We start from the raw sequence: 12350 nt of genomic DNA on the forward strand, positions 1-12350 counted from the left end.
AGGTAAACGTTTATCCCTTGACCGCGACTACGTTGGCGACTGATTGTCGCCTTGGGCCCAAGCTCATTGTTACAAATCTCGAATAAACACAATCGGATTGAATAACAATTATTTAATTATGGCTATGGTAAAATCCGGATTACAATATTAGGGGATTCTCCCCAAGTTCCGAAGAGAGGCTCCGGTGCTCTTTCATCTCCGACATATATATATATAAAGACATTTCGTGTTACGATAAAAATTTCACAAATTAAATAATACAGTTGAAGCTCTGTTTTTATTATTTATTTATTTGTCACGATGGCGTCTAATGATTATAATTTTCGTTTTGCAATTTATTTCGTAAATTCAAACGTTATAAAGCTAAAACCTGAACTATAAGGAGACACCATTAGAGAAAAGATATGCAATCTTAAAAATAATGTGAAAGTTAAAATTGCATAAAAATTCGCAGTTTAAGAATGACACAACACTCGTTACACAATAGTCGACAATACTCGTTGCAAGATTACCAATCAAAATACACGTGTTATCGGTTGTGTTTATCATCGTGAGAATAGAATAAGATGTCGAGATGGAGGACAACGAAGCAAAAGCGAGACATAAAAAAGAATGCGTATCCCGGAGGAAACGTCTGTCGCAGATGTCTGTCCGCTATTGATGTAAATTACGAGTATAACTTTGCGGGCTCGAGACGGGAAGAAAATGCGTCCTAAGACGACTTGCAGTTGAACGTTCCGACATCGTGTAATGATTTGTGGCCTTCGTTATCCTGTGTTGTTACTACTATTCTTATCGTGGTTGTTTCGCTATGTTCAACTCGAAATGATTTTCGCCTAATCATGGTTTCACTTATAGGGAAAATCGAGAGACGAATTTGTAAATAGTTACTGGAAGACAACTTCTTTGTAACGTAAGGAAAGATGCAAATAAGTTCGTAAAATTTGTAGAATATAGCAACATAAAAGATATAGAATATAGGAAATATGGTAATGAAAATTATTTGTTGAGATACAATATTGTAAGTAGACTCTGCAGTCTACGTACGTACAGATACGTATGCAGATTTGTATTATTATTTATGAATATAAATAAAAAACTAGAATCTAGGTAGAAAATTATCTTGTCTACTAAATATTATGAGAAGTACTATAAATTGTTGTATATTATGTGCATTCTATACAATTTTTCACCTTGAAATTCCCTATAAGCGCATACAAATTCGCGGTCTAGTTATATGTTATGAAAATAGTATTCGAGTTAACACAAGGAACAAGGAAAAGATGAGAAACGTGGAGGGGGTAGTAGGAAGAGAAGAATGAATAAAAAAACGACGAAGTAGAATGAAATGGCATTATCCATTAATTGCAACCACCGTATCTCTGACATCCGCGACTTTTACGAGCGAGCTGCACAGGAACGACAGAGTGCGGCGGCACGATTAAATCACGGGACATATTAAAAGTAATTAATGAAGTCCGACGAGAATCATTGTCTGCTTTGTCGCAGGATTCTTCTCCGCAAACGATCGTAACATTTCATTCCCAGGGAAATATATAGAAGAATGTTAGCGGGAAACAGAGCATGCGAGAATTTTAAACCTTAAATAATCGCGCTATTAAAATGTGAGTGTGAAAAGGAAAAACTTAATTTTGAAAATTTAGATATCATTTCCAAAACATCGAAGGATATTTTCGCAGAAGTGAAATTTAACAAAAAACGCAGTTAATCAGATTTATTCGATTCTCAAGATTATTTATGCAAAGTTGGAATTTTTCAAGAAATCCATTGAGGTATTCGTTTCGCGTAAATCGCATAGAGGAGAAAGTCGATGAAAATTCTCCCGTGTACGAAGCTGCGAAAATACAGGTGCAACAGTCGTTACGCACAATAGCGTCATTAGGGTAACTTGTTACCGACAAATAGCACTACAATCGCTAGTCACGTTCTATAAATACGCACGGTGACTCCTAACTCTAAGGTGTGTCTGGGGACAGGTCATCGAGACAAAGACCTGCATCCACTTTCTTTCGATACGAGGAGCTAACAAAGTTGGAGAAAACTGAGTCAGAAACCTGCCCCATATTGTTCTATTGTTACGTTAATGGCATATCTAAAAATTTGCTGTTTCTCAGTTATTAATATAAAAAAATTTGGATAATTTCAAAATTTTATGACATTATTGCCAAGCTTATTATTGCTGTATGAGACAATTTATTAATGTTAATGATTTGTAAAATATTGTTAACTAATTTAAAATATTGCTATTAGCTAATAACGATTACCACAAATTTTATAATATATCGTAATTCCATTTTAGAACCCAATGGATATACCTGCATTTTCTATACAAAATGATCCTTTGTTACACCTGACCCGTAATTAACATCAGACACTTCTACTGAGCACCCTCTACATAAGTTTCTCACGTTTTTATCGTATGTTCACCGCACAATGCAACTCCACGCACGCTTTTAATAACTAGAACGATCTATTTTTCACGCTATTACGTGACAAAGCAAAGAGACCGATTTCTGTGTGCGCAACGCGCGTAAATGTGATTTACACGAGGTCTGCAGGAGAATTAATCATGAACGTAGTTTCTTGCGCTGGTCATGAATCGTACGAATAATTCAATCGACGTCAATCGTGCAAACAGGTAGAACAATACAAATCTAAGACTAAATGAGCAGCGACTTAATTTCGAGGTCAAATGATGTAACACTGTTAGTAAATTCTATGAAATTTCTCAAATTATTATGCGTTTCGCGAGTAGGTTGCATTGGATGTTTATACAAATATAAACGTATATTTAAATGTAAATATAAATGTATATGAATTAACTATAAAAAAAAAAGTAAAACTTAAGTATAAGGATTTGCATTTCATGCTTTTGTCGATATAGTGAATACTTTAATGTGATTTTCGATTCAGGATCAATTCAAAGACGTATACGTTTGTATGTCACGAATGAATCAAGTTTACAACGAAGCATAGAAGACAAGCGTAGTAAATCAATTACGAATTCTATTCTTATCTGTTTATCTTACATGTTTAAGGCAATAATCTATATAAAATTTCTATAAATAATTTTGTCGCGTTATATGGGATTCTAGAGTATTCACAACACGGATAACGTAACGACAACATCTTATAACCAGACGACTTTTCCTCGATAGATTATTATATTTTTACGTTTTGTTGTATCCACGAATAAATATATCGCAAAGGAAGCATACTGCGTATTTTAGTGCCGGTTGGTGAAGCTATACCACAAGCCGTTATACGAGACTACGGCTTCGAGTTTCCTTCTGCATTCCTAGGTGACGAAGCGCATGCATATTTGTACCAACGACACGCTTCTAAACTACAAGGCCGGGGGGATAACTGAGAGACGCGATTATAATGCAATCACGGTGCTAATTTATTTCTACGGATGACTTAATTATACCGTTACTGCTCTCTGTTCGACACGTCACTTCCCCATATCAATCGCTGCAACCACATGTTGTTTGCTACATCTATACAGTGGCTCGCAAAAGCATGTACTCATCTATGTACAATGTACATTACTATATTATGATTAATTAAAATTTAAGTCACAACGATATTTTTTTAATTTTCCTCTTAGAAATACGCGGAATATCTTTTTCGTTGTTTTGTTTTTCCTCTTCTCTTTTGAACTTTGAAACGTGAAGAGGAAAAACGAAACTTTAATAGAAGCGCTAATAATGTTGAAATTAAACTTGTCAACTGGTGAGTGTTAAGTGGTTATACAGAGGAGATTCGAGGTCAAGAGTTAAGATACGAATTGAACAAGAAATTTGATTTTTCTTCGTTGTTACAATAAATAGAAGAATACATATAATATTTCTGGAAATTGTTTCGACGTAGTAAAATAGTCGAGTGATTGAATAACCTACTTACTACGGCGAAACGATTCGAATTTCAACCGCTCAGCTGTTCCTGCGATTCACACGTTATATCAACCTTACAAAGTTGCTTTATTCATTACGATGTTATCTTACGGAAAGATTTCAGCTTCAAGGAAATAACATCTATAAAAACGATTTATGTATAAGCTTTTCGACTTACGGAACTACAGAATCTCGATAAATTGTTATAAAAAGATTGATATTAAGCTAACTGAATTGTTTATATACAAGTCTAATTTTTTAAATAAAATTTATAGTAAAATCGTTAGTAACTTGCATACAAATGCTTATTTTTTTCCATTTCGATTTCTTTGCTACAAGTTCCATATTTTACGTAATATTATTAAGAATTGGGAATATGTGTATGTTTAAGCTTAGTATTACAGATAAGATGAGATATGTGTGTTTGGGATGGGAGTGTGAATGGGTGTGGATCTTTGGATATAATAGGTGTTCTAAATAAAGTACGTTAATGAAAGAGTTAGAAATATGTAAGCCAAGTCCCTTTCATGGTCTATGAAACCGAGAAGTCAATAAAATATATATATATACATATTAGAAACTAGGACACGAAATTCAACCTAAAACGAAACAAAATAATTCATGTTGCCGGTATCGTGGTATGATTGTGAGTCGAAAATTCCGTGGAACTTTCTCTTCTGTCCGCTTGGGACACCTTGTAGAAAGCAACGGCTGTATCGGCTGCCGCAGGTATATAGTATATACTGATGGCAAGACCTTTGTCGGTCGGCTTAACCAGAAAGAGGGACCGTAGGGAAGCTCGAGACAAAGGGACGAACAGGGTCCGAACCGATGGAAAGGGGAATTGCGGAGAGAAGAGTAAAATGACCCAGATGCTCCTGGGCCCATACGTTTTAGCTGGCGTTCGGCTGAACCAGCTACACCATCATTCAGTTGGTACAGCAAGATTGTTCCGACAATGAAAATAATTGCTTCCATCTTTTTTTCTTCGATACTTGAACTAATATAAAATTTTATGGGATTTCAAGCTATGAGATATTATATTATATTTTTTTTTATGTCAAAATCATAAATGTGTAAATTTTCTTTTTTTTTTATCAAAGAATGTTTTTATACATGAAATATTTTGTAATATGTTATATAAAATGTATGAATTTAAATAACATGAATAAATTTTGTATTAAATAAATTAAAAATTTTACTACGTTGTACGATGAAACATCGTGATATAAAATATCAAATTATAATATTTAATGAATCAGATCAATTTCAATTATATTGTAAATTATATTCGCGAAAATATTAAATTGCTTAAATAACAATAAATTCAATACCAAAAACAAATTACTGAAAACAAGTCTAAAAAGAAAGAAAAAAGAAAAATCTCTAAAAATATACCAAAGCCCGCTTCTATAATGTGAATCCGCTTTTAATAATACATTTTCATTTCTCTTTTTTCTTCTTATATTTCCGAAACACCCTATGTAGTATGAAACGAAGCGTATCATTCGACACGGAGGATAGATTTTCAACGAAAGGATGACTCGCGAACCGAATGAATCGCTGTTGCAAAACCGGCCAACGAAGTCGAGAAATATGTAGCGTACGCTCATGTGTATACAATCTTCCTTAAGGCGTGTACTCACCAGCGAACAGTTCGTGAACGATGTTTCCAAGAAGTTCGCAAGCATTTTATATTCACTCAAAGTACCACTATGTTTCACGAATATATTTGCAAATAATATTCCTCAATTGGTATCGTTGAGTTACAGGTAACTCACAAGAATTTTGATTAAATATTGCATATAATTTTAGAATATCTTTCATTCTAATTTGTATTCGTCGTGTTTTTTTGTGTTTTACCTAACGAAGACTGTCTTAATATTATTTTTAATACATTTAAAATTAAATAATTCATAAAATTAAACACTATATATCCAAATACCTGAATATCCAAAATACATATAGTACTAGTCATAATACTTATTTATAATATTTCTAATATCTACAATTTTCTTATCAAATCTTGTTAATTTATCAAGTGAAAAACGATATATTTTATCGAATACGATATATATAATGAATAAGAATTAAGAAATTGAAGGAATATAAAAAACTGTTCGTCAGTGAGTACGCGCCTTTAGGTGCTGAAAAGTGTTAACATCTGCGGTGTATATAGAATGGATAAGGAAAAGAGCGGCGCGAAAAATGAGTGGCGAAAAAAGGTTAGGATACGCGACGCAGGCAACGACGCAAAGCAACTTATTGGACTCTATGTGCAGCGGTAGTACTACCATTGCCACGAAACAAGCTGGAGAAGGAGAAGCACGTGACGTCTGGGTTCCCGCCGTTCTTTCCTACCAAGCTGGAACGCGCTCACGTACGATCCAGATGCAGAGAAAGAACCACGGAAACAACGTACAAAGGAAAACATTGGAGAAGGAACTTCGTTGATGTAAAATTTTGCTTCCCATTTCTGTTTCCTTCCATGCTTTTCACTTATCGTAATAGTAATAAATCTATTACAATAAAATAAATAATTATTCTCTATATAAAGTTTCTCTATAAATAAAATTGTTTTTACCATTTTGATTCCACTGTCAAAAGATCAGAAAGTTCTTGTATTTCTTCGCGAGGGAAAATTTATCAGCAGGCGTAAAAAATGAAGCGTGACGACCGAGAGCCGATGGTTACCAGTATTAATCAGGCAGTTTCAATGCAAATACGTTCGAGGGCTGTATTACATGCGAGATCGATCTCGTGCGGCACAAAAGCACGATTATGCGTGCGAAACAACCCCGACCCACGCACGCACAACACACATAACCGCGGGAGGCACGATGCAAGTTTCGTTAAAAGGCTCACGAACAGAGAGAGGAGAGCGGTTTATTTTTATTTTTGTCTGGCGAGTGCTAAATGAAAATGGGTCGAGGCGTCTGTGCTCATTTGCGCTCCTTCATTTTTACTTCTTCTTTTCCAAAGTGCCGCTGTGCTGCTGCCGTTACAAAAGACGCGACACTTCTCGAGACTACGCGATTACGCCTATGTCATCGCCTGTTCCTTTCTTTCGTTTCCAAAGAACTGGTGATTGCTTGGTAGTATAACAGAATTTTAACGTGATTTTCCCATAAAAAGCGGAAATGTGATTTGCTGTAATCTTAATTTGAAAAAATCATGGATTTAATGGTTAACAAGAAGTAAGTTCTCCAGAGTATTGTATCCTATGGTCGCTGTCGCGTGTAACGAGCAAAAAGTTCCGCATAGGCAAAAAAGAGATGGGTTCGTATTTGGACATTGGTCTCGTCAATATTCGCTATGTAGCGAAAGGGAGTTAAATCACCAAGTATATATACACTACCAATAACTCCATTTATTTCTATAATATATTCCAATTAATTACTTATAAAATTCTAAATAAATCCACCAAAATGTTATCCTTCGTTATAGCATTTGCAAAATATTCTAACACGATGAAATTTATTTTTAAAAATTAATACATTATAGAATAAAACGTTAGAGGTTTTTTTGTTGTTAAAGAGCTTCGTTATCCTCATTTCATTTAAAATTGGCAAACTGTAACTAAGATAGAGAAGATTCTTCCAAATTGATAGACAAACATTATCATGACTCGTCATAGCATGTTTTAATATTTAAAACCGGTAAACACTTCAACGAATTGTACATTTAATTTTCATACAACGCTGATAAGAGTTCTACATAAATAACTTAAATATCATATCTATTGATTCTACAACGTAGTAATTATTGGTTTTGAGCATTAGTTTATCATTAATTTATATAATTTACTAATTCGTATTATCGATACATGTACTATTACTAAAAATTGATCAAAGCTTCTCATATACTTATGAACAGCAGTGTACAATGCAGTTTTTAGTGGGCCAGGGTTCCAGCAAATTTCGTCGACCAAGCTTGGCCTTCGTCGTATAGAGTAAGAGAAAGAAGAAGAAGAAGAGAGAAAGAAAAGATGGAGGCAAGCGAGGCCAAATACAAGGAAAAAGATAAAAAGGGTGAAGCATGGAGAGGGAGAGGGGAAGAGCAAGCGGCGAAAAAGAAGGGAAAGAGTAAAAGAACAAAAGGAACAGAACGATCTCCTTAAGAGAAATGCGTGGGAATTGAACCATGTGGCCCGAGGACTGGTTCGCGAAATATCGTATTGCGAAAGTACGCGCTTACACACAGACACCAAGAAGTTGTATATAGATACATAGCCTACGTGAAAAGTAGCGGGAAACTGCTGCTTTTCTATCTATATGGCAATCATGGGTTCTATTTAGTAGAGTAGTAAAATTAATTTGATCGTAAATTTAGATATTCTTATTTTGTTTGCGTTCTATTTTTGTAAAGAATATTTAAAGAGTATTTACATCTCGTTATAAAAGACATTATGTCTCTTCTTCTGAGACATGATTTTTCTATAATACTCATTTTTAATTTGTAATTGTAACTTTTGAAACAAAAGAATTTTTTACGAACGTCAGTACTGTCAGTTAGAACTTCGTGATATCCGCGTGACTCGTAGCCACTGCTGTGAATTAACAGCTGATTTTGCACGTAAATACGTGGATATCCGTGTATACGTATTACACACGTCGCATTCAGATATCGTCCATGTATCACGTAACCTACCAACGAGTAGGTAAATTACTTACAGATAAACGTAAAATTTACGCAATAACAGATTTCGTGGACAGATTATTCACGACTGTTTATGAGAATCGTTTCGTTAAGCTCGTTAAGATATTAGATATCAAAGAGACTTTAACATTCAAGATAAAGCGTAAAGTGTAAACATTAAAGATTAAAGTAAAAAGTATTTTAGCTAACTAACTTTAAAACTTATAATTCGTAGTAAAAAGTATGTCAATAGAAGATTTAATACACAATTTAACATTCCCCTCAACCATATTCCAACTTTTCAACAAAATCCATAATAGTGCTATAAAAAGTTAATATTTATCTCTACCATATCCCAAGTTTTCAATCCCTAATCAAATACCAACTACACATACAATGAAGGGATAGCTAGGAGCATTGGTCAACGCGTATCTCCAATTAAACGATAACAGACGTCAGCTGATATTCGCAACGTCATAGAGAAGCAACCGTATAAGGGCAAACTAAAGCGGTCAGTGTCACACTGTGTTGGACTATTGACGAGACGAACGATTAAAGCCACCGACATGACTAGGCATACATATACACGAAAGCTGGACAGAATCTAGTTTAACGGCGTGGGATCGGACGACGACTTTCACATGCTAAAATTAGTCGAACAACGCCGAGGCGACAATTCGTAAAAGCTTGCCGCTTGCCCCGAAGCCACACACCATTCGTTGCGTAATATTCCTTCCTCTACGTTCGCGCGAGAGAACGATTTAGCTTCATTGGTGAATTCACTTTACCAAAGCGAAACAGGTTACCGTTTCCGTTCCACGTGTTAACCTTAGCAGAAACGACATCCTATTAAGAACCACGTAGCATCAGCACGGCGGCGAAATATTACCATTGTAATATATTTTATTCGGAAAACTAACGGCTGCTAACGAGATCGTAATTATTTGAAAATATGCTATAAATTATATTTTATTATGTATTTTTCTTTTCGTATTTTATAGCTGGAAAATTATTATATAGCAGACTGAAAATGAAGATTTTGAGAATTTCTTAAATAAGAGTTATTATTCAGTTAGGTTATAACCACATATATTCTATTTTGCATCTTCTTCATTTTCGTGATCTAAAAAAATATATGAATTTTTCATAACAATAAATATAGAACACTATGAAAACGACATTCATTCTCAATTTGTTACTAATGCTTGAAGTCAGCTTTTAATTGATAGTATACGTTTCATGTGAATTCAACTATGTTTAATTAAATTGTACTATGAATTTTCTGCCCGGTTTAGAGGGTAGATTTTAATTCATAGTGTGATATATTTAATTTGATTGAGTGCAGTAAATAATGATATTGAAAGTGTCGGAAAGATTGACAAAATTTTACATCTCAAGAACGCAATATTCACAGAGCAATGAATGAAAGAGTAGGTCGGATGAATGAAGTGTTGCAGAGTGGTACTATTGAACAACCGTACACCACTCATGCGACATTGTGGCTATCGCCATTTTCGAGCACGTGCAAAAGGTGCGGCATAAGAATAATTTTTTGTACGCATTGCACATTTTGCACTATTTCAATCGGATTATTTAATTCAATGTAATCAAATGTTACTTTAAAATTAATTATGAAGAAATGAAAGAAAATGATGAATATGTAGATGAGGACCACAAGAAAAAATATGATAAATCTATTTTTATTTCTTTTTCTGATTTTAATATGTATATTAATATTAAACAGTAGAAAATAATTAGGTCTAAATTTACGAAAGAAACGAATAATTTTATAAATATTGTAAACTTAATCTCTTAAAGATACGTATTTTATCCTGAAACTAAATAAAACTATACTTTGGTGTTAATCGGCAGTGTAGTAAAATTTTAGAATAAAATTTTCGCGTCAAGAAACGTTAAGGCAATTTACCATAATTTTTCTTGATGATCTTCACTAATCTAATACAACATTTTCCTTTTGATACGTGCAAGTGATGACTAACCGTGTACTGACTACGATTGATTGAAGAAATCAACCCTTTGAATTCATTCAACAATATAACGCTATCATCTATTTAAAAATGACTACGCCTAAAAAGAAACTAACCTTAGATATCAAATGCACGCATTCAACTAGCACTACGAATTCAAAGAGTCAATCTGTGTGATGACTAGATGAATTATGGGGATTAAATTCTTCCTCCAGCACAGGTAACTTATTGGAGGAAGTAAACAATGTCGCTTTCGATAAGACAAAGCGTCTAAAACTAATGATGTAGTATGATACGCTTGTCTCAAAAAAACTTTCATCGATCGATTTTTCGAAAAACCTACAAGAGTATCCTATATTCACTTTTTTTTTTTTTTTTTTTTGTTCACACATCACAGCTAGCTTGATTTCGATGAAGGTTTCGAGTTTTTATTTCTCATGCCAAATTTCTTCCTCATAAAATTGATATGTCGAATTTCAAGCGTGAAAACAATGGTTCTTTGTACAATGATGATTCCGCACACTAATTCTTTGTAAGTTAAGAAGTAAGAGGGAAAGAAGATAAGAATATAAGACTTACCTTAGAAAGTTTCTCGCCCTCATGATGTGGCAACAATGTCCTTAGAGATTGGAAACCGGCGTTAATACTTTGCATCCGACGTCTTTCATTGCTGTTGGCGATTTCTCGCCGCATACGCTTCTCCTGCTCCATATGGCTTCGCGGTGTAACGCGGCCGACGTTGCTGGTACTATTTCCGTTGCTCAACGCAACGTTCTGACCAGCAACACGGCGAGATACTGCGCCGTTGCTTTTCGATTGCTGTTGCTGTTGCTCCTGCGAATCAGCGACCTCGGCGACCGTCACGCTCGTGGTCACCGAGCCCTCCTCTATTGTTCCAATGCTTCTGCCAAACAAAAATTATACGTTCTTAATATTTATTGACTATTTATTTGCTTTCGTGAATGTTAACGCTAAACTCATTCTGATTTCTTTAAATCTTTTCGTATGGGAAACTTTTGCTAATTTTTAGCTTCATCGATACAAATATTATACAAGAATTAAGTATTTATATCGTCTTCATTAATCTTATTTTAAATACACTACTATAAATTAAACTTAATAAACTGAAACATACTATAAGATAAGATGAGATTATAGTAGTAAAATCCTATTGTATGAATGAAAAGTTATGTGAAAAAATCTGCAAACTCCTCTTATATTAAATACTGGATTTCATGTTTATTGCTGAAAAAGGATCGAAAAGTGAATATTTTCTTCCAACTAAACATTCGAAAAGAATAATACGAAAGATTGACATTGAAATACGTGGCGAACGTAGAAATCTATATCGTTGGATGATAAAAAGCATTTGAAAAGCCTGGTTGCACAAGGGAAAAAGCGAATACGCGAAGAATAATTTCATGTAGCGCTGACATTGCGTGCAGTCTACAGCCTTTCAAAACTGTAACCACAGAACGACAATGATATCTCGCTTCATTGACCGCGAATTTAACTGTCGATAAGTCGTGGCTGCTATGTAGTTTCTGTGAAACAAACAGCACGACGCTTTCAATTTCCTTAAAAGCCCTTATATCCAGACAAACAGCCGTTTTTATATTTCTGTCTGCACATTCATTTCTCTGCTTTTCTTCTCTCTCTATCTCTCTCTATCTCTTATCTGCTTGTAAATCAAATATTTAGAGCCGCCACAAAACTCGACGAAACGTGGACGTCATATGGGGTGCACATAGAAAGTGATATACCCAAACCCGTGTCAGTGTCCTCTCTTTCATTTCGTCTCTTTGAT

At 34.5% G+C, this 12350-nt stretch overlaps 1 protein-coding gene across 3 annotated transcripts in view; it reads right to left on the reverse strand.

Annotated features, from left to right (window-relative positions):
• The window catches only part of LOC122572974 (helix-loop-helix protein 11), a 147414-nt gene that overhangs the window by 116418 nt on the left and 18646 nt on the right, over positions 1–12350 (reverse strand). For 2 of the 3 annotated variants that reach the window (XR_006318618.1, XM_043738766.1), the window contains exon 2: positions 11123–11447. Coding sequence is in view for 2 of the 3 variants with exons in the window: in XM_043738766.1 (XP_043594701.1) it covers positions 11123–11447 (325 nt within the window). In the remaining variant the exon portion in view is untranslated. The remainder of the gene's footprint in view (positions 1–11122; positions 11448–12350) is intronic. The other variant, XM_043738768.1, reaches the window with a different exon arrangement.

Source organism: Bombus pyrosoma, linkage group LG11 (genome assembly GCF_014825855.1).
Source record: "Bombus pyrosoma isolate SC7728 linkage group LG11, ASM1482585v1, whole genome shotgun sequence".
NCBI classification, from domain to species: Eukaryota; Metazoa; Arthropoda; class Insecta; order Hymenoptera; family Apidae; genus Bombus; species Bombus pyrosoma.